Genomic DNA, 23,876 nt, shown 5'->3' on the forward strand with positions numbered 1-23,876 from the left:
ATATGAAGGAAAGGATGAATACAACTGCTTTCCTGGGTGGGGAGACAAACAAACCTCCTGGCCTCTACCACCTCAAAGGAAGACTATGATCCTAAAGAATAAGCAGTCTCCATGAAGAAGAATGAAAATTAATACAAGGTTTGTAAAACTTCAAAATAGGTAATAAAAAAATAAACTCGAATTTAGGCCATGCATGAAGGCTCTCCACCCATTAGAAGCCACGTATATTTAGCTGAGGTCACCTATGAAGCAAACAGCCCTCCTTCAGAGAAGACTAACTTTACAACTACAATGTCAAGACTCATCAAAATTCATTTCCTGGAGCCTTCCTGCCTTGTTTGTCTGCCTCGTTCTGGCAACAGAGGTTGGCAGTGAACTCGAGGCAGGCAGTCATGGCGGACACATTCCAGATGGAAAGATCATTTTGTTTCTAGACACTGTAGCACAGGATTTGGCAGCCGGTGAGAAGCCCCCATGCTGTGAGCAGGTGTCTTCCCTTTGACAAGATTGCATTTTCTACAGGAGAGCTGGAAATGGACTGTAACTGGTAGCAGGTCGAGCAAGTCAGGCTTTTGAAAAGGCTTGGCTAACCAGCTTGAGGTGAGGAACAATGACACAGGAAACGAATTATCGGTTTACTAATGTCACAATAATTCAGCCATTCATTCTGACTGGAGCATGCAGCATTAACGCTCCATACTGCCAGGCTCAGGTTCCAGCCACTGAGGAGCTCAAGGGAAACTGCTGGCTGGGAGGAAAAATCTCTCTCTCTCTCTCTCTCTCTCTCTCTCTCTCTCTCTCTGGGTGTGTGTGTGTGTGTGTGTGTGTGTGTGTGTGTGTGTGTGTGTGTGTGTGTTTCTGTCTGTCTGCCTCTCTTTCTCTCTCTCCCCCCTCTCTCTCTCTCTCACACACACACACACACACACACACACACACACACACACGTTACACACACGAGATAGGACAAGGGAAGACAGAGAGACAAACATAGTCAATCCTCAGCATCAGAGGCCTGACAAATTCCACCATCCAAGCTAGCATTGTTCCCATGGGAAAATACACCACATCTCTAAAATGTCTTTCTCCCTCTGTGGGAATGGTTTCATTTTTCTTTACCTAGGGCTCATGTGTGTAAGCACTGGCACATGACATGAACCCTTGAGCATGTATGATGGTCAGAGGACAATTGTGTGTGTTGTTCACCTTGTACCTTGTTTGACACAGACTCATGCTGACCTTTGCATGTGTCACACTAACTCTACCTTTCAGGGATTCTCCTATGTTTTCTTTCCACCTTACCGTAGGAGTATCATGATTACAGGTCACAATTGGCATGACATAGTCTCTAGGGATTCAAGCTGCTCTATCTGCTGGGTCATCTGTCCAGCAAGAGGTAGTAGATTTTTTTCCAACACAGTGAAAAATCTTTACATTAATTGTTCAAATATCTAACCAAGATAGAATGGCTAAATAAATCATGACTTAGTCATACAATGCATAAAGGATTTCAAATAAATGCAAAATATGGAAGATTATCCCTCATTACCCCCAGTAAATACATTTAACATTGCCTGGCATTGGTGGCTCATGCCTTTAATCCAAGCACTCGGCAGGCAGAGGCAGGCAGATCTCTGTAAGTTCAAGGCCAGCCTGGTCTACAGAGCAAGTTCTAGGACAATCTCCAAAACAATACAGAGAAATCCTGTCTCAAAAAATACATTTAACACCTATACATTTCTAAGAAGTATAAAACAAGAGATATTAATGTATACAGTTATAAGGTAAGGAAGTGGTTGTCTGGAGTTTGAGGTAGTATTAGTGACTTTTGGGACTTCCACAAATAGGCTGTAAGGTGCTATTTCTGTCTGGGTGTTGTTGACATGAATATATTCAGTTTGTGATAATTCATCAAACAAAATACATGCACTCATCTTTATGCATCTTCTAACTTAATTCAAAGTTAAAACATTCAATTAATTTATTATAGTAGGTACTCTGATAAATAAAATCTAATTAATTATTTAGAAAATTGGAATATAATATCCTGAACTGCCATAGAAAAGTACCTTAGGCTTCTGACGTTTTCTGGATCTGAGGTTCTCTGACCACAACATGGAGGATTCTGGGCTGTGAATGGAAGTGGGGTACAGCCACCCAAAGCAGGTCATGAATTTCCTGCTATCTCCAGACGTGTTTTCAATCCCTTTCCAAATAAATTTCTATGCATGGCCTATCTTGGATTAGCTTTGACTTGAACATACAGTCTATGGCTGTCTCTTGTCCAATGTAAAATTATTCCTGGCACATAAAACTAAACCATTTGAAAAACAGGTATATATGGGAGTTTGAAGACAATATGACTCTCCTACCCTCATTCTTCTACATTCTCTTTCATTCACATTGATTTGTCACATCACTTAACAGTTCAGTGGGTTGGAAGTTGCTACGACTTGGCTTTTGTTAAGTGGTGAATTGCATCATTTGCACAGGGGGTACAGAACTCATAGGAACATTGGTAGGTGCTTTTATACCATGTTGAACTGGATATGAGGTAAATCACTTCTGTGGAATGAGTCAACTGAAGCTGGATAACCCCTTAAAGATTCATGAATCAACACAAACCAACAGACGTAAGTGTATCATGGTTAGATATAATACAGTATAAATATCCTATCAACATGGCTTCCTCTCATACTGGGACATTTGATGGGGACAAGAGGGAGTAGTCAAAGGAAGTCCTAATGATTGGCTAGGCTATGGAAAACAGTATGTCTCACATCCTAGAACAAAAGGGATTTCAAGTTGCAGTGGGATGGTAGTGAAAGGTTTGTAAGTTACAACTGGATTTTTTTAAATCTCTATTGATGGTCAATGTATAGTGTTGCCTCACCCCCTTGAAACACTGGAGTTGTAAAAAGAGAAAAGAAAATGACCTTCTAGAGTGGCTTCTGTCACTCAAAGTTAAGGAAGTAAATCTTAACCCAAAGCCCAAAAACCCTGTAATCACAGAGTGGCCCTGTCAGCTTGTAACTGAGATTACAGTGTCAGGTTGGACCACAGTCCTATCCCCTGGAGGAGTGGTTTATGAAGGGCTGGCAAGATTCAGGTTCAGGAAATGCTCTCAGGCGAGTAGGTGCAGCACTGAGCCATACTGAGGGCCTGCTCCCAGCACTGTAAATTTTGCTATGCTTCTACCCTTCAGAGCTGGCGTTAGGTAACAGCTGGCTATCAGAGGGAAGGACGATAGTCCTTCTGGACACATAATTCAAGCACAGCATTAAAAACGTCCAGACCAGGGAGGAGAGAAAAGCCACCGTGTCAACTGTTTCAGTTCTTTCCTGCTTGATAATTTCCCATAACTGGCTTGTCACCAGATCAGGGAGGTCTGGAAAACAGTCAAACAACGGACAAAGCTAAACTTCCTAGATCCCATGCCTGGAGCTCAGAGATGGTCTCGAGAGGATAGGCTGCATTTATCACACTGGATATAGCCCCTACCTCCACACAAAGGCAAATTTGAATTTTCCCAATCAGCTCATTAATTACAGAAAAGAAACAGGATATAGAGTAAGGGGAACACTCCTCCACTGCTGGTGGGAGTACAAACTTGTACAGTCACTTTGGAAATCAGTATGGTGGTTTCTCAGAAAATTGGGAATCAATCTACCTTAAGACCCAGCAATACCACTTTTAGGCATATACCCAAAGGATGCACACTCATAACACAAGGACATTTGCTCATCTATGTTCATAACAGCATTATTCATAATAGCCAGAACCTGGAATCAACCTAGATGTCCCTCAACCAAAGAACAGATAAAGAAAATATGGTACATTTACTCAATGGAGTATTAATCAGTTGAGGAGAAGAAGAAGAAGAAGAAGAAGAAGAAGAAGAAGAAGAAGAAGAAGAAGAAGAAGAAGAAGAAGAAGAAGAAGAAGAAGAAGAAGAAGAAGAAGAAGAAGAAGAAAGAAAGAAAGAAAGAAAGAAAGAAAGAAAGAAAGAAAGAAAGAAAGAAAGAAAGAAAGAATGGCATCAGGAAATTTGAAGGCAAATAGAACTAGAAAAAAAAACATCCTGAGTGAGGTAACCCAACTCAGAAAGACAAACATGGTATGTAGTCACTCATACGTGGATACCAGATGTAAAACAAAGGATAACCAGGCTACAGCCACAGCTCCAGAGAAGCTAGTTAACAAAGAGAACTCTAAGAGAGATGCATATATACCCCTAGGAAGGGGAAATAGGTGAGATCTCCTGGGTTAACTGGGGGCTGGGGGTAGAGAAGAGGGGATGAGAGATAAGAACATGAAGGAATGGGATGCGTGAGTTGTGGGAGGGATAGAGAAAGAGTGAGCAATAAAAGAAATATCTTGATTGAGGAAGTCATTATGAGGTTAGAGAGAAACCTGGAGCTAGGGAAATTCCCAGGAACACACAAGGACGACCCCAGCTGAGACTCCTTGCAACAGTGGAGAAGATGCTTGAACTGGCCTTCCCCTGTGATCAGATTGGTGGCTACCTCAACTGTTATCATAGAACCTTCACCCAGTAACTGATGGAAGCAGATGCAAAGATCCACAGCTAAGCATTGGGTCGAGCTCCTGGAGTCCATTAGAAGAGAGGAAAATGTGATTACATGAGAAAGGGGGTCAAGATCATGATGGGGAAACCCACAGAGACAGCTGACCCCAGCTTGTGGGACCTCAGTCTCTGGACTGACAGCTGGGGAGCCTGCATGAGACCAAACTAGACCCTCTCTGCATATGCATGTGGGTGACAATTGTGTGGCTTGGTCTGTTTGTGTGGTGCCTGGCATTGGGATCAGGATCTATCCCTGGTACATGAGCTGGCCCATTCCCTATGGTGGGATGCCTTGCTCAGCCTTGATGCAGGGGAAAGGGGCTTGGTCCTGCATCAGCTTGATTTGCCAGGCTTTGATAACTCCTCATGAGGAACCTTACTCTTTCTCGGAAGTAGATGGGGACTGGGAGTGGGGACAGGAAGAGGGGGAACTGTGTTTGGCATATAAACTGAATAAAAAATTAAAATTAAAAAAAGAGTTCAGGTGGGCAGTTTTGGGGGTGATGGTATGTTCATGGAGTTTGCCTCCCCAGAACTAGCAACTATCTCCAGGAGAATCATGGATGAGCCTCTCAGAAATAATCTTGTCTGGCCTGGGACCTAGCTGAGTGGAAAGCACTCTAGTAGCTTTAAGGATCCGGTTTGTTGTTGTTTATTAAAATGTGATCATCATCTTAGGGTCTGCTGGTGTCAGTTAATAACAACGCTACCAGGTAAGTAGGGACTGGTTTACAGCATCCTAGTTCCAACAGCCCATTAGAAGGTTTATTTTAGATGGGGGGGTATGCTTATTAGCTTATACCTGGGTGATGTAAGATGGTTTCATCTTTTAAAACATTTAGACAATATAAATTTGATCTAATTTATTTGTGCAAGAGGTCAATTATGAATCAAGCAATGCTCAGGCCCACAAGAGATTTGTAGAACTGTCCCTAGTATGTGTGGCCAGCATTTATGGGCTGAATGCAAGAAGAGAAATATATTTGATGGATGAGAGTAGGAACTTCTAGGTATCTGTCAGCTGGTAGTTTCTGACTGGTTGCATCTCTGGTTTTATTGCACCATTTATATTTTGCTTGTGGAAGATCTTAAAACACTGGAGTCATCCTAACCTAACAGCCTCTTCATTCCATTTTTTCCTAACAGTCTACTCATAACACATACCTGTGTGCAAACAATGATTGCAGCACTTGATTTGAGAATGTGTTTTGTTTTCAATAGATATTACTGCTAACGCTCTTACTTCCCCCCTAGGGTAGGTTATTTGCATTCAGTAACACATTTAAATAAAAGCAAGTGTTTAAAGTGCGGGATGGTAATTTCAACTTCACATTTGTATACTCCTTATTCATTCTTTAAAGGATAGCTAATCTCATTAAATGAACATATTTTGTGAATGATTTCTATGTCTGATTCTTATAATTCCATTTGGGCTCCTTAGAGGATAGCTAAATTTACTGCACTATCAGACAGACCTGTAACATACAAATGTAAATGGAGATGCTCTCTCATCCTTGGGGTGCTCTTTCTTCAGTAATTCTATAATTACCTTCGAGATGAATTATACATGTAAATATTGCTTTTGAACTAACCACACCTAAACTAATTTCAGATAAAGAGTCCAAAGATATAGTCCATGTACATACTGAGCAATATCCAGCAAAAATAAGCAATATCAAATTGTGTGTGTTGGAGAAATTATGTAACTGGTGATTTCACTCTCAGCTAAAGAGAAAGGGGCTTTCAATGAAAGAACTAAATAATACTTGAGTCATGTAAGTATTCAAGTCACACAAGGATGCACTGGGGACTTCCCATCATTAAATATTGAAATACTCTTTCCTTATCAATTAAAAATATTCCCCAAGTTTTATGTAGCCTAGTCCTCATCCCTCTCTGGGCTTCCCAGAACCTTCACTCCATCCAGTAATTAAAAGTATTTAAGTTGTACAGTAAGAGGCCCCCAGGCCTCTATGAACACTACCATCTGAAGCATCTACCTGACTGCACAGGGATCTCAGCTAAACTGTAACCAGCATGAATAGGCAAGTATGATATCATTAACTAACACTAGACAGGAAGAATCAGTAGCCCCTTGCCAAGAACTGGTTATAGGATCTCAGGTAAATATCCCAACCTTTCTATTCAAGTCCCTTATCTAGAAACTGAAAATATTGACCCACATGGAGTTGATGACACAATTAAGTTGGGTTTACATGCATAAGATGCTTAGAACAGGTCTCCCACTCATGAGATTGATGTCTGAGCTGATGCAGTATTTAATGATGAATGAATGGTAAAGACTAAGTCAGGCATGGGCTCCTCCTTGGCAATGAGGAACATTGATTTGCACACATAGCATATTCTTTGAATCTAAGAAAGTTTCCAAACCATTGCCAAGCTACCTCTTCCTAAATGGAAATGGATATATTACATGAGTTAAAGAGAACCCCATTATCATTTTTTGTCTCCTTTGCACTGTCTACATGAATATAAAAGAGTCAGAGAAAGTTCTGACTACAGATGTCTCTGCAGCAAAATGCTTGTTATTGGAACTTTCTGCCCAAATAGCAATACTCAGAGCAGTAGCTCTTAAACTTTAGGACAATGGCTACCGACCTCTGGGGTCCTACAGTCCACCTGCCTTCCAGCATTGTGTAGGATTCTGGTTTGGGTGAAGTTCACGGCTCTTCTAAACTATAAAAAGAAAATGATAAAATAAAAGAACAAAGAAATAAGTGGGAAAAATGAAAGGAAACAATTGTATTTTCTGCATGTAAAACATCAGTTCTTCCCAACAGAGCCACGCCACAGACAGGTTCAAAATGATACTGTCACTCTTACCACCCTTCCAGTAAGTTTCCAGAGGGCTAGAACTAGCAGAAAATAAGGTAGTCTCTGGCTCTACAATATTCCAAGGAATACAAGCTTTGCAGAAGTAGGGTGGAGAGAAAGACTTCAAGACAAACACTTGAAATGATAGAGAAGACTAAACCACCACCTCAGCAATGGCTGTGTAAGGCGTAAAGCATGATTATACATGTGCTGAGGAAGGCAGGTGTTGTACATATAAGTCAGGGTTTTCTAACAATCAGTGCAAACAGAATACAAACAAACATACATACATACATGAGATGCTTTAGCATCTCACACTGAAAAGGCTTGGAATCTGATAGTTGTTAATCCATGGGGCTGGAAGCCTCAGCAGTGCTAGTCGGGAGAATTCCTGGAGAGCTGCCAGTCTCTCTTGGAAACTTGAAGTCAGTTCTAATATCAGTGAAGGAAAGTTACAGTGATGGCATAAGTGAACTCCCTAGAAAGTGAACAGACAAAAAGCAGCTTCTTCCATGTCCTTTATCTGGGCAGCCACCAGAAGGCTCCTCCCAGATTCAGGATGGGTCTTCCTGCTACAAATAATCTGATGAAGAAAACCCCTCACAATAGTCCCCAGCGGCTTGTACTTTTTAGACAAGTTGATTATACGATGCAGTCACACTATGCACGTGATTTACTGAGCACTGCTAAGATCTCTCTTAGCCTCCTCTTTCTCTTTTAAAATTCTTTGTGAATTTTATACATGAATACAGTGCATTTTATCACAATTACCCACCCACCTTCTCAACTTCAAATCTTTTTCTTTATATCTTTAAAATATTACAAATAAATTTGCATTGTTGGTGCAAAAGAAACACTTCTCATCTTTTAATAAATCAATAGTTCCTTTTAGAACTATTCTGAGTGCCCAGAACCCTGGAACACAGATTTAGGTTACTGAAAATTTTATGTTTCAACATGGAAGTTGTTTCATGAAGTTTTTATAGTTTTACAGAACAAAGAAATCCATAAAAAGCAAGGCAAGTTTAAAATGCATTGATAGGTACCCCAGAGAAACAGTTATAGGAAGATGGGGAAAACTTTCCTACAGGCCCACGATGTTATCTGATGACATCCTTAGCTTTCAGATTGGTGGAAGCTAAAGGTCTGCTACATTAATAGATTCCAACAAGTTTCTATATATTAATCACAAGGTGTCAGTTCAGACACAGAGGTGGGCATGAAACGGCTGTTCCAGAGGGCTAGAATTAGCCCAACATAAGGTAATTGGTCTCTGGACATGCAGCATTCCAATCCGCCCACATCCACAGCACTGGAGTTTTAATCAATCAGTCTACGCAGTACAGCTTCTTTCAGACGTTTCTTTCCCAGCGTGTATAACCCACTGAGTCCAATTAGCTTTGCCCATACACACGTGAATGTAGCGGCTCTTGTCTTTTGGACCAGGGACCACGTCCCCGAAGAAAACTGACTATCTTTTCCCAAGAAACCATTAACTACCTGTGGCTCCACAACTAAGAGTGGGGTCTCTTGAGCCTGCCCCTTATCCATGCTTTCATGTTGGCTAGTATGGTCTTTTACAGATATTGTGAAGGCAGCCACAACTTTAGAGAATTCACAGGAACAATATCCTTGTCCTATTCAGAAGATATTTCACAGCAGTCCACCTGGTCTCCCGGCTCTTACAATCTTTTCAGCCCCTCTTCAGTGACCTTCCCTGAGCTTTAAGGGGCAAAGGTGTAATGTGAATGGCTCACTTGGGAATGAGCACTCCACAGTAACTTATTATCTGCACTTTGACTAGTTGGGAGTCTCTGTGTTAGCCACCATGTGCTGCAAAAAGAAGTTTCTCTGACCAAGTTTTCATCTGTGGTTATAAGAAGTATTGAGAAGGCACTTGAAAAATATCAATTTACCAAAAATAATGGTAGTGATAGGTTCTCCCTAAGCCTCTATTCCCTCTCAGGCCTTGGACTCGTGACCAGATTTACAGTACTGGGCATGAGTTTCTTGCTGTTGAATACACCTTAAATTGAATCAAATAGCTGCTGGTTACCCCTGAGGCATCTGTGCCATTATTGCACCACTGGACATGTCTTGCCAGTCTGGGTGTTATTGTGCCTCACAGTGATCCATTCTTTCTTACCAAACTTCCCTATTGGTTCAAGCAGTTTCATGAAAAGACAGGCAGATACTTAGTCTCTGAGAAGACTGTATTGTCTGAACACTGGAAGATTGGCCTAGAAGATTTCAACTGCTTTTTATTAGCTCAGTTATAGCAAAACCCATTGAAGAAGAATAAAAGACAGCAAGCAGGGTTCATCCCAACCCTACCTATACTCCCTTCTCAGGCCGCATTCCTCCTATGCAGTGAGATTAAATTTGAAAGATAAAAAAACAGTGCACTCAATGCACTGATAATATCAGTAGAAATCTTTTCCTTGCTCTGCACCTCTGTCTGCATTATGAGTTCTTTGCCACGTTGTCTGGAAATATGTGAATGTATCTGTCATATGTCTGCCTTCTGTGTTTTAAGATTTCTTAATCCACAGCACTACAAGCAGAAAACAACTTTGCCTTTGGTGTGAATGAGGATTACATTTACTAATAGTCTAAAAGCGCACGTTAGGAAACTTGAGAGCAGTAGAGGAAGGCTGATTAAGCAGCTAACACTTCTCATCTTTCAGAGCAGAGCAAGAAAGCTGGCTTGCTATTCCCTTCAATGCCAAGGGTTATCAAAGGCAGCCAGCCTTCCTCATCAGTGATCTGCACAGAAAATGCTGACAGGAACAGGGCAGTGTGAAAAGTTGCAAGGAAACACTGGGTGCAAATTTTCTCTGATTCACTGTGTAGTGTAAGAAGCCCTGAACAGCAAACAAATATTGGTCACCAGACTCCGAGCTCAGAGAAGGCCCCAGCAGTAAGGGTGGGTCCCTAACTGTGTCATTGTCAATAAAGATGCTCCTTCATCAAGGGGCCAAGGTGTGAGACAACACTGTCAAGAGGAGTAGAGATTGCCCCCAACCGCTGACAACAGATGGCCTCTAATGGCAAGTGTTTTAGCACAGGTTTATTGCTGCAGGTTGAGGGATTGATGTGTCTCTGTGGAACTTTGTGTGTTTTTTACTTATTATTTTATAAAAAAAAAGTCACTTTGTACCATAACAGCATGACATGCCTGGTAATTTTTTCCTCCCCCAGGGCCACTTTATATCTGACTCGTCATCTCTTTGGTGTAGGGACAGCATTTGGGATCTAACCAAGGGTGGGTTTGTAGGTTTAGAGTTCTGGCAATTAACAAGGTAGTAAGCATCAATTCTTCCACACCAGTGAGGAACTGTCCCATCTTCCAAGAAATTGGAAGGGCTTTGAATCTAAGTAAATACAGACTGTTTTCACACACAGGGTGGGTTTCCCAGACCCAGGGCTAAAAGCCCCAAGTCTATGAGAAGGAAAAGGCTTCTTCACACTTTTATTTCTCTACCAACGTGCCTTTAGTCACTGCAGATTTGAATCTGATTTCTGGCAGGTGATGATGGAAACAGAAACAAATAAGGAAGCAGAGAAACTGACAGAGACCTTCTCAATGCTCCCTACCTAGTCGCCGAAACAGGTAAATAATCTCTGAACGGACATTGGGTCCTCTGTTGCCTCATAATTCTCTACAGAATTCTGAGAGTTTCACACTTAGTTTTATTCTTCTCCCACTTCCAAATGAAAGCATGTCTGTAAAGCTTCATATAGCAGAGTTGGGATAAAAGTGGAGATGGGGGATGAAGATGGGGAATTTAACTCCCCAGTGGACCTCTGTCTCTGTGTTTGTAATTGGGTAAATTGGATTGAGGAGAAGGTAGGAAGGCTGGGTGTCTGTTCTTCTGGGGGTGTTTATCCACTTTGACACCAACTGTCAGAGCCTGGGGTTCCTAGGAAAGAGCAAACCCTTCAGTGTCACAAGACATCTTCCCTGCTGTACTGGGACAGCCCCAAAGACCTGCATCATGCAGTTCCTGACAGTTCACAGTTGGAAGCCTGAGATGTATGGCCACCAACAGCTAGTAGTTTAAAGAAGAAAATAACCAACAAATAAGCCAAGATGAAAGGTTCGATTGTTTACTTGGCAGTTTGCTGTTTCAACCTGTTCTAGTTACCTGGGAATGCTGTAGAATATGCTGCCTTTTTAATCTGCAAACAAACAGCTCAAGTTTGTAGGCCTCCATATTGCAACAAGACCAAGGTGTCAAACACTTTCTCTGAATTTCCCCTTCCTCCCCGCAAAGGAAAGCATTTTGGACAGTGTTTGTTTCTTCTGAGAAAAAAGAAATTTAAAGCTAACATCTTTGTAATTTTGATTTAGGCAAGAGCCCCATCACTAATTAAACCACTGCTGCTGGAACATGACATTGTCTACTGTAGGGTACCACCAGCATGGCTGGAAGGTTCTGTTGAAACTGGTAATGGATTTTGTACCACATATGGACTCCTAGAAATAATCCTGGTGCCAGACCCTGCAGCACCCTCATCTCACCTCTACACCCCACCCCCACACACAGACACAAGGCAGTATGGGAAGCTGATACTCTGTCAACTCTCACAATGGCCACTGGGGTGGTGATTTAACCAAAACCCTTAAATTTTTCTAGGTATCAATTAGGAAGCCTGGTACTATGAATAAGAAAATGTCTCCATTCATCTGACTTGAACATAAAAACTCCTGTGATTGTATATTACAAAGCAGTTCAACAGAACCACCCAGGGACATAAGGGTGATGGCTCCCTCTTTCTTCTGTGTCTCAGTTAACGTTTCTATCACTGTGATTAAAAACAACTTGGGAGGAAAGGGGTTATCTCAGCTTCCATGTCCTGATCATAGTCCATCATGAAGGACAGTCAGGGCAGGAGCTCAAGGAGGAACCTGGAGGCAGGAGCTGATGCAGAGGCCATGGAGGGATGCTGTTTATTGGCTTGCTCCTCATAGCTTCCTCAGTCTGATTTCTTTTACACCCCAGGACCAAATGCCCAGGGGGTAGCACAGTAGGCTGGGCTTTGTCACACCAATCACTAGTTAAGGAAAAGCACCTTCGTCTTATCCACAAGCCAATCTAATGACATTTTTCTCTACTGGGGCAAATGACACTAGCTTGTGTAAAGTTAATGTGAAGATGCCAGCACATAGTGTGACGTCATCCCACTGGCCTCATCTTGAGAGGATGTCCCTCATTTTCACAAGATGACCTCTACAACCAGAAACAACACTAGAAAACAACAGTGTCCAATCAGATAAAAGGATTGCTCACTATCAGTATTTATTTATTTGTAGGATTTGTTCACTTCAAACAGGGGCTCACTATGTCGCCCAAGTTGTCTTAAGATAGTCTCCCCTCAGTTTCCTGAGCACTGGATTACTGGACTGTCACATCCAGCTTCTTTTATCTCTTTTGTGAAGGAGAAGCCTTCTGGAAAACTCCCACCAGATACCCCTCACTCCTGGAACTCCCATGCAGTAGGTCACATGATTGCCATCAGGCTTAGACACTGGCAAGGAAAATGGAATGGCTGGGATTGACTGAGGTGAGTCAGGACTTCACTAGATCACCTGAAGAAAAAATGGAGAGCTGGTGGGACAAAGGGAACCGCTGGAGTGTGGGGTACAAACATGCCTCAGTTTCAAAAGCCAAATAATCTAGATGACATCCTCTAGCATTGCAGTTTCCCTTCCAAAAACACGATTACTTCCGCACAGGCCCATGATGTACAAGAGTAGAGTGGTGAGAAGAGAAAACAGCGCCAGCCAAAGCTCCACACGCTCCTCCAGGCCACTGCTTCCTCGCCCTCAAACTGTCAGTTTCTTAGACGTTATATTAGCAATATCATCCTGGTTTGGATGCTTATTTTCCTTTCTTCAAAAGTTCTAGCAAAGTAATGTGATCTCTTTTTCCTCAATGGCTGACTGGTTAGACAGAACAGCTAGGAGCCTGGGGTTATTGTCAACGGTGCTTACCCTCTCTGCACCGTAATGATGGTGTGTTATTCTCCATCTGGGGGTGGAGACAAGTTCAGATCCAACCAAACCAGGAGCCGCAGCCCATTCTTGGACAGGGGGACACTGATCAGTGTCTTGCATCCCAGGATTCACATCCCAGAGCTTATATGTCTCCTGCCAAACTGTGGGGTTGGTTTTTCTTCTGTACGGAGGCCATAAAGAATTTCTTGTATCTGTTTCACTAAACACTAATTATATTTTCTAGTGAACGTCACAGTTTTACAAGTCATTTATAGAAATGGCAAATCTGGGTGTCTGTTGTTGGGCGAACCCATGTTCTCATCATCCTGAATAATTTCCAGCTTGCTGCAATTCCCAGGCCTTCTTGCTCCAGAGGCTGCAAGCTGCTAATAACTCACTGCAGGACCAGGCTTTCTGAGCTACAGGGGAGTCTTCCTGAACAAGACAGCAGAGAAAGAGGAATTAAGATCCTCCATCCGCAGAGTTAGAAAGTGCTGCAAAAGCTTAAATACGAAGACCATTCAGAAGGGCAAGAACAGCCAGGGGGCCAGAGACAAAAGTGGAATCAAAACAAGAGGAAACACAACAGAAACAAACAAACAATAAGAAGAGCTAGACGCCTGTGAAGCAGGGTCACCAGAGCCAGGGTGGGGCTGGCACAGCGGTCAGAGGGACAGGAGCAGGTCTGGGAACTAGGCTTCCAGAAAAGCCTTCAGAGTGAAGCTGGCTCATCTGAAAATGATGGCATCTCTGTGGAATGGTGGACGGAAGATGGAGGCTTCTGTCACACCTCGTCCCATAGCCCTTCAGTCCCAAATACACACACAGGGGCTTATATTAATTATAAACTGTTTGGCCAATGGCTCAGGCCTCTATTGGCTAGCTCTCTCTTAATTATTAACTCATTTCTATTAATCTAAGCATCTCTATGTATTCTTGGCTTACTGGAGAATGCCCAGAGTCCTATCTTCCAAGTAGCTAGCTACATAACATCATAACATCTCCCTCCGGTGACTCTGACTCTCTCTCTCTCTCTCTCTCTCTCTCTCTCTCTCTCTCTCTCTCTCTCTCTCTCTCTCTCTCTCTCTCTCTCTCTCTCTCTCTCTGTGTGTGTGTGTGTGTTCCTCTTCCCAGCATTCCTAGTCTGGAAGCCCCGCCTATACTTCCTGCCTGGCTACTGGTCAATCAGCATTTATTCACCAACTAATAAGAGAAACATATATTCACAGCATACAGCCCATCTGTGGACTTGCAAACATCACTTGGTAGTGGCATGATATAGAAATCTGTCTGTTTCTATTTGAGAGTTAAGTGACAATGCAATTTTTCCCTGAAGGAAAACTAAATGAAAAGCAGGCCTAAGCATGTGTTGTCCATGGCAAGAAGTCAGCTCCTGGGAATCTACCTGTTTCTATTCAAAGAGAGAAGCTGCAGTCCTTTCTGTCCCTGGTGTGGTCTGGAGTCCCATCGAGCACTACCGTGTCTCAGGGACTCCCATGCTTCATGGTTCGGGATTGGCAGTGCCCCTTTCCGCTCGGCAGAGTCTAATTGGAACCAGCTTAGTCTCCCAGCCCAAGCCATGGGGGAAAGTGTGTGTAGGCTGTGCCTGCTGAAGATGAACCTACAAGGAAAGGAATAGGGTGAAGGAAATGGAGCCAGAAGAGAAAACTAAAAGCGTGTGCATCTGTGCATACATGCATGTGTGCATGTGTACATACACTGTGGCAAGCTAAGAACTAAGCAACAATGTGAGGAAATTTGAAAAGGTATCAACATGATTATGTATTTGCTGTCTTCCCTTGTAGCCATCCAATTTCATGTGTAAGATTTCAAGTTCATTTACTTACTTACTTACTTACACAGAGGTACAGACAGGCACCGGCCATAGTGTTCATATGGACATCAGAGGACATCAGAGGACAGCTTTCTGAAGTCAACTTCCCTCTTTACTACGTGGGTCATGAGAATGGAGGGGGGGCTTGTCAGGCTTGGCCTCAGGCACCGTTAGCCACTAAGTCATCTCTTCTACAACTTTGTAAATTCTGATACTGTGTTGAGATTGCAAATTGCTATACTTAAGCCTGGTAAATATTCCCTTTACCAATAGTTAGTCTTTGAAATGTACTTTATGCATTGCAGCTTCATTCAGTTAAATTTTTCTTTGAAAACACAATCAGTACACAAGCCTGTGCATTCCATGCCTTCAAGGTGGTATGTGAAAATGTGATTTTGTTTGTTTTTTAGTTATTTCCACTTTGGGGATAGCCCAGTCTCAACTTAACCTGAGATACCCCTGCCTCTGCCTCTTGAACACTGAGAGTACAGTTGTGTGCTGTCATACTGAATCTGTTAAGAGACTACTGGATCTAAAAAGATCACGGCCACATGATGTCACTTGCTAGGAGCAGTCCAAGTGGGAATACACAGATTACAAACACTGCAGCTGGAGCTCTTCTTGCTCAGTTTCATTCTCCTCAGTGAGAGATACCAGAGATACATACATGTATTAGTCAGGGTTCTCAGTAGGAACAGAAGTGATAGAATGAATACATTTTAAAGGGGGTTTCTTGGATTGGCTTAGCAGATAGAATCTTGGTAGTCCAACAATGGCTGTCTTCCCACTGGAAAGGCTGACTTAGGGAAACTGCTCAGTACAAGAGGCTGCATTCCTCAGCAGGTCCATCTCGGTGCCAGAGACCTGGAGGGTTCCTGGAGAGCCACTGGTCTTTGGTCCACGTTGTAAGCCTAACATGGGTTCTGATACCAGCAGAGGACTGCAACAGCAGTGGCGGCAGCATCAGGGCAGATGAACATGCAAAGAGGGTGCAAGAACTCACGATCAAAATGTGAAGGTGTACTGGTTGGTTTTGCCAGCTTGACCCAAATCTAGACATATCTGGGAGGAGGGACTCTTAGTCGAGAAAATGCCTTCATAGGATTGGTCTGCAGACAAGCCTTTGGGTATTGTCTTGGTTAGTAATTAATGTGGAAGGCCCTGTCTACTGTGGGTGGTACCATCACTATGTAGCAGGTTGAGCAAGCCATAGATAGGGAGCAAGTCAGTAAGCAACATTTGTCCATGATCTCTGCATAAGTTCCTGTCTCCAGGTTAATGACCTGCTTGGTCCCTGCCTTGACTTCCTTCACTAGTGACTGTGACCTAAGAGGTATAAGCTGGAATAAGCCCCTTCCTTCCCTAGTTGATTCTGGTCTTGGTGTCTTTAAGCAGCAACAGAAAGTCTGTGATAGAAGGCAATGAGGCAAAAAACAAAGTTTTCTTTTGAATGTCCTTTACTTGGCTGCCACCACCCACATTTGTAATTCCCATCACCCCATCAGTAGAGTCTCTCACAGCTGCGCTCATCAGCTTAACTCTGAGAAGATGCCAGATCCAGTCAGGTTGACAGCTAAAATTAACCCTCATAGGATTCATGTCAGGCAGTTAGTGTTGAACCAATATGATTTTTAAATCATTTCCTCAGTTTCAATTTTTTGTTACTATGTAGAATATACCATTTGTAAGCAATAGGTAGATCCAAAGCCCAGAATCTCCAACTTTAAACTGATGAATTTGCTTCATTCATAAATATTATGATTGCTAATAGACTTGACTTTGTTTCTTCTGTGACCACTTTCTTTCTAATATTCCATATTTCTTTCCTTGTCACTTTTCCCTTCTTAATATTACTCTAAAGATGATTTCTAGGCTCTGTAAAAAGGTTTTAAAAGAATAGTAAACATGATGCTATGTGAAAAGTCCAGTTATGATTGTAAAGATCCTAGAGTTTGTTTATTGTTTTCTTGTTTCCATTTAGCTGTGAACTCATTTGTAAATTACAAACTCTACTTTGTATTGTGTACTTTTCTCAGTAAAAACTACAGGTATAAATTTTATGCTACTGCATAAAAAGACTGAAGACTTTTTCATGGAACTTAATAAATATATAGTAACAATTTTGATGCAGTCTAACACATATATGGAATAGCAAAATGTTATAAACAGATAAGATAATTTTGAAGATGAAAGTAAAAGAGGAGGAAAGGAAAATGAGTTTATCTTCTCAGATACAAGATTAGCTATAAAGTTCAATAATAATGTAGCATTGACTCTATGTTGGACAAAGGATGGAGTCAAGTCCTAAGTACTCTCCTCTCTCTACCCCCTCCCCAATGCACATATGTATGTATAAATGCATAACAAAAGTGTCATTTCAAGATGAGAGGAAAGTAGTATATTTAGTTTACAATTCTAGGACAATTAGGTGCCTAAATAGATAATTAATTTTTAAGAGGTGAAATTAGATTTTTAATTAACTCCATGAAAACACACACACAGAATTCCAAATGAACTAAAGGTTTAGTATGAAAAATCCCCAAACTAAGCTCTTCAGAGAAACAAAACTACAAAGAGTAGCATTGCCATTGGAAAGAACCGTATGAACGTACAGGGTGGGAGCGTGTTTATGTGTGGGCACATGTGTACAGATATGTGTGTATCTGTGCACATGGAGGACCATGGCATCCTCATCACAGTTTATGAACAATTCACCCTTGGTGTGTTTTAGAGTCTCTTGCTACAACCCAGGATTCACAAATTATCCTACCTGTACCTTCCCAGCACTGGGATTATAAGCACCTGTCACTACACCCAGGTGTTTACTTGGACTTTAAGGATCAAACTGAGGTTCTCATTCTTCCATAGCAAGCACTTTACCATTGAAGCTATCTCTTCAACCCACAGAAGGCATTTTAAAAGTAGAATGTAAGACAAATTTGTGTGCAAAATTAAAATCAGTCTATTTACTCGTTTATTATTTAATCCAGACAGAGCTTCACTATGTAACCTAGGCTGGTCTTATAATCATTATCCTCCTGCCTCCAGAGTTTGAGGATTATAGATATATTGCACCTTATTCAGAAAAGATGTATTTTTCCCTTTACTTTAGGAAAATGGAGGTTAGGCATGGTGGCAAATACTTGTAGTCTTAGCACTTGGGAGACTCAGGCCAACCTGGGCTGTCCAGTGAGAATCTATCTCAAGAAAAAATAATTGAGGGAAATGAGGACCAGTGAGATGACTCAGCAGGAAAAATGCTTGCTGCACAAGCCTGGTGATCTCAGTTTAATTCAGGATTCCACAAAAAGGTAGGAGAAGAGAAAAACTCCACAGTGATCCTCTGACCTCCACATACCATGGCATGCAACCCCCCCAAATCCACACACTCCATGTATACATACACACATTGCATAAAACAGCAATTAAAAATTTGAGAGAAATGGATAAGGCTGGGAGAAGATATTCACAATCTCTTTTAACAGACATAAAATAATCAATAAAGAATATTACAAATCGATACAAAAATACTATATAGTCTAACAGGAAGCTGCATTGGATAACTATGAAATTCCATAGAGGAAGGGGGTAATCAATAAGCCTATGGGTCTGGGCTCGGCATCACTAATGTCCAGAGAGAGGGATAGTAAAGCAAATTATGATCATCATGCAGGCCAAAATATCGACAGAGACCATGATTTGGAGAGATGTGGGGCAGGAAGATGCTTTCTGTCTTGAGTGAAATATGTTTGCAGAGGGAGATGTTTGTGGGAAACGTGCAGGTACTAAAGAAGCCGACTGTGTGGTTGTCTCTATGTAAGAAAGACACCCAACATGCACACAGAAATGTGAAGATATCACCGAGGACCAAAGATGAAGAGAACAGATACCAAGAGATAAGAGAAACACATTAGACTTGTCAGTACCTCAAAGTCCCGTGTGGCAGTTACAAAGAATTGGACTCTTTATTAAAAACCAACACTTGATCATTAGTACAACTCAAAAGAAACAACAACATGGATGTAAATGATGATAGTGACATCATTCACAAGAGCCAAAAGGCAGAAATAAACTGCACATCATCAGCTGACAGATTGTGGCATAGGCACATGATGACGAGGGTTATAAACAAAGCCTGAAAATACTGTGTTGAGTGAGAGAATCCAGGCACAAAGCACACACATCCATCATTTTGTGAGTATGGAATTTCCAGGTACATACATGGGAACAGAAAATAGATTGGCAGAAGCTTAGGACCAGGATTAGGATAATGAAGGAATATGGAAGGGGCACAGATAAAGGGCCCAGAATTTCCTTCTAAGGTAATTAAGAAGCTATAGAATTAAAGATGGCAATGGCTTCAATTATCTATGGATACAATGAAAATCATTAAGTAGTTTGTAAGTAGATGGATTATAAATGATAAGGGTGGGATCCTAGGATGTTTCTCAAGACACATGTACTAAAGTCATGTACATGTGCAGCAATGCCTGGGAAGCTTACTTTGAAAATTGTATTCATATAAAGGAAATGATGTATGAATGGCCAGGGGTGTTTAAGTGTAACTTTGACATAATACATCTTTTACAATGTGGTATCTGAGAAAGGGTAGGCATGTCTTAATATCAGAAAACAGAGACGGTGAGGTCCCACAGCATGCTGGTAAAAAGGGGAAGCTGTCAGAGCACCTGCGGCACTGTGACAGCATCCTCCGGGAGATGCTGTCCAAGAAGCATGCGGCCTATGCATGGCCCTTCTACAAGCCAGTGGACGCTGAGGCACTGGAGCTGCATGACTACCATCACATCATCAAGCACCCCATGGACCTCAGCACAGTCAAAAGGAAAATGGACAGCCGTGAGTACCCAGATGCACAGGGCTTCGCAGCTGATATCCGGTTAATGTTCTCGAATTGTTATAAGTACAACCCTCCAGACCATGAAGTGGTGGCCATGGCCAGAAAGCTACAGGATGTGTTTGAGATGAGGTTTGCCAAGATGCCTGATGAGCCTATGGAGGCACCTGCGCTGCCTGCGCCCACAGCCCCTATAGTGAGCAAAGGTGCTGAGAGCAGTCGTAGTAGTGAGGAGAGCTCTTCAGACTCTGGCAGCTCAGACTCAGAGGAGGAGCGAGCCACTCGGCTGGCCGAGCTGCAGGAGCAGCTGAAGGCCGTGCATGAACAGCTGGCCGCCTTGTCTCAGGCCCCAGTGAACAAACCAAAGAAGAAGAAGGAGAAGAAGGAAAAGGAGAAGAAGAAGAAAGACAAGGACAAGGACAAAGAGAAGGAGAAGCACAAGGCCAAGTCTGAGGAGGAGAAGAAGGCCAAGGCCACCCCACCAGCCAAGCAGGCCCAGCAGAAGAAGGCTCCCACCAAGAAGGCCAATAGCACAACCACAGCCAGCAGACAGCTAAAGAAGGGTGGCAAGCAGGCGTCTGCGTCCTATGACTCAGAAGAGGAGGAGGAAGGCCTGCCCATGAGCTATGATGAAAAGCGTCAACTCAGTCTGGACATCAACCGACTGCCTGGCGAGAAGCTAGGCCGTGTGGTGCACATCATCCAGTCCCGGGAGCCCTCGCTCAGGGACTCAAACCCAGATGAGATTGAAATTGACTTTGAGACTCTGAAGCCAACCACGCTACGGGAACTGGAGAGATATGTCAAGTCTTGTTTACAGAAAAAGCAGAGGAAACCATTGTCAACAAGCGGGAAGAAGCAGGCAGCCAAATCTAAAGAGGAGCTAGCTCAGGAGAAGAAAAAGGAGCTGGAGAAGCGGCTGCAGGATGTCAGCGGGCAACTGAACAGCAAGAAACCCACGAAGAAAGAGAAGTCCAGCTCAGCGCCCTCGGGAGGCCCATCAAGGCTCAGCAGTAGCAGCTCCTCTGAGTCTGCAAGCAGCAGCTCCAGTGGGTCCAGCTCCGACAGCAGTGACTCAGAGTGAAATTGGACTGTAACAGCTGGACAAACGGACGTGGCACACGCCGACTGCAGTGTCCCCTCCTATGGTTAATATACTTTCGTTCCATGGTGTGCAGGTTTTCTTTTACTTCAGTGTTATGACTCTCTTCCAGCTGTGCTCCGGTAGGGCGGAGAGCCTGGCACGTGCACCAGACCCCAAGAGAGGGCCAAACTCTGCAGGAAATGCCTTTGCAGCTCAGTTTAGTTGTTTGGAGACCGCGGCCTGGGATGCTGACCTGATAACCATAGACACAGCGGCGGGAGGCGTGGCTGGATCTGCCCAGTACCTCTTGGGGCCCAGCCTTGCCCTTAGTAACTTGAAGGAAGCTTTTCAATTGCTCTGGAATGGGTTCTGTGTTTGAGAGCTGTTAGAACACTAACCAGCAGGTTACTTCTGTCTGCAGGGGCTGAGGACAGATGTGTCAGCCCACGGAAACCAGGCTGGGCCCCAGCAGAGGGTCCTCATAGCTGCAGGCCAGAGCCTCCCACCTCTGGGTTGGGCGTGGAGGAAGAGGGGTGCTGAGTTCTCTGACCCTATGGCTGTGTGTGCAGCGTGCAGGTTTCGGGACACCGAAACTTTACCTCAACTTAAGGGAATAAAAACAAAAAACAAAAATTAAAAAAAACAAAAGCAAAAACAAAACAAAAACTTTTGTAAGTTCATCCATTTTCTACAGAAGTCCAGCCCAGCGTGCTGCCTGGCTGCCGTCTCACACTCTGAACCACCTCCCGGCTTTATGTATATATAAATACTTTATTTATTAACATCATTGGTCATTTTTAAAAAAGAGAAAAGAAAAAGCGTAAGCAAGTGCATTAAGAAGAGTGGAGATGCAGGTCTCTGGCGACAAGCAGACGACCACGGTCAGAAGACTGGTCCTGTGGCGGCGTGCCCCTCTGGTGCTCTTCACGTCTGGGCTGTTGGCTTTCTTTCTTTCTTTTTTTTTTTTTAATGAAATTTGGGGACTTTACAAGTGTAGACAGCCTTCGGCTGCAGCACATCCTCATTTTATGTTTGTTGAGTTACTAACATCAACGGAGGGAACCTCGGTTCTTCAACACAAGCTTTGTAAGCGGAGAGAAAAGTGATGTATATCAGGCCAAGGTCTTGACATTTAATTTTCTATTGTAAAAAGTAATAATATACAGAGTTTAACAGAAAGTTCTCATCAGTTTGTCGTTTTTGAGGCTGCCAAATGGTTTTGGAATTCAGGGTCAGCCTGGATTAGCTCTGAGCATTGTGGCCTCAGCCAGGAAGACACAGGCCAGTCTCCCAGGCCTGTGCGTACCTCCTCTTCAGCCTGCAGACGCTCTCCCTGACCTGACAGGGGCACGGGTGAACCTGACGATCCAGGGGTCCCTGTTCAAGAATTCCCAGTTAACCTAGGAAACTAACTGTCCTGACCCCCACTTCAGAGCGCCAAGTGCAGAGCCTTGTGGTGGGGACCCTGCGATTTCTTCCATTGCTTCTAGGCAGAGCGAAGGACTCACCCTCAACATCCCTACATGGGAGATGTTTAAAATTCCTAAAGTTAGCCCTAGCAGCCCTTGTGCGTGTGGATAGGCAGCGGGGTGTCAAGCTCGGGAAGTGGCTGACTGGCTACCATGTCTAGACGCCTGCTGAGTTATCAGCCAGTTTGTTAAACTTGTAAGCCAGTTTTGTTTATAATAAAAATATAAGTGGATTTAAAAAAAAAAAAAAAAAAAGAAAACAGAGGCTGGAGGATAGCTGTGAGTTTGAGTCCACCCTTGTCTACCTAAAGAGTTCCAGGCCATCCTGTATTACACAGTTAAGACCCTGTCTCAAAATCCAAAAATAAGAAAGAGAGGAAGGGAGGGAGGAGTTGGAGGGGGAGAGAGGGGTTGGAGGACCGCTCACAAAATCTGTTTACTCTTCATTCATGTAGATATAACAGTATTATCTTCAGAGTTTCAACTCTTTCATAATAAAATTTCTAAACACTGAAAAATTCTGGTAAGCCAGCTAGTTTCATTAAATGGAAAGAATCTTCAAAGATGATTATTGTCTTCTCTTGCTCTAATCTTATAAGTAATAAATCTCTCCTCTATTCCTCCCTTTGACTATGTTTCACAATGGGAGAGGAGGCCTTTGGAGATCAGTGATGCCCAGGAAGTGAGCTTTGCATAAATCACACACGTCGCGATGAATGACATAGAATTCCAGCAACGGGAAACTACAAATGATGATTATTGTCTATTCTGAACAGATTTATGTCATCCTTTCAAGAATAATATAAATTACGTCACTCTCCTCATAATAACATTGTAGCTTCAGCTTCAAATGGAACACACTGGCTTGTTTTTCCCAGGTTTGGTTATTGGATGACAGGGGTGATAGCAGAAGAAAAAGCAGGCATTTGGGAGTTGTGACAGTGAATGAAGCAGGGAGTCTCTTTACATTCCCTCTGTAAAGTCAACAACTTGTTGGTTGTGAAAAGTGTAAATATTTTGCAGTCCAAGTAAATCTGTGTTTGAGATGCAAAAAACACATAAAAATCACTGTACTGTCTCTTAAGAAGGACTGCTTTTTACTGCAGACTGTAAAAGCAATTCAGTTCCTCCAGCCCTTCGAAAATGACATATTAAACTACTGTCTGCAGTGTGCTGAGGATATCGTGAATTCCACTAAGTAAATTTTATAAAC

General features: G+C 42.8%; 1 protein-coding gene across 1 annotated transcript; it reads left to right on the plus strand.

Moving 5' to 3' along the window:
• The first annotated feature begins 19,844 nt into the window (after positions 1-19,844).
• On the plus strand, positions 19,845-21,283 carry LOC121140292 (bromodomain-containing protein 3-like). The gene has a single exon (XM_040744987.1). It carries the CDS (start codon positions 19,845-19,847, stop codon positions 21,192-21,194), a length of 1,350 nt encoding a protein of 449 aa, XP_040600921.1. The 3' UTR covers positions 21,195-21,283.
• Positions 21,284-23,876: the final 2,593 nt, after the last annotated feature.

Source organism: Mesocricetus auratus, unplaced genomic scaffold, assembly GCF_017639785.1.
Source record: "Mesocricetus auratus isolate SY011 unplaced genomic scaffold, BCM_Maur_2.0 Super-Scaffold_100004, whole genome shotgun sequence".
Lineage (NCBI taxonomy): Eukaryota > Metazoa > Chordata > Mammalia > Rodentia > Cricetidae > Mesocricetus > Mesocricetus auratus.

Bases quoted from the DNA above. Each gene is read 5' to 3' on its own strand.
- LOC121140292 (XM_040744987.1), top strand. From the start codon at position 19,845: ATGTGGTATCTGAGAAAGGGTAGGCATGTCTTAATATCAGAAAACAGA.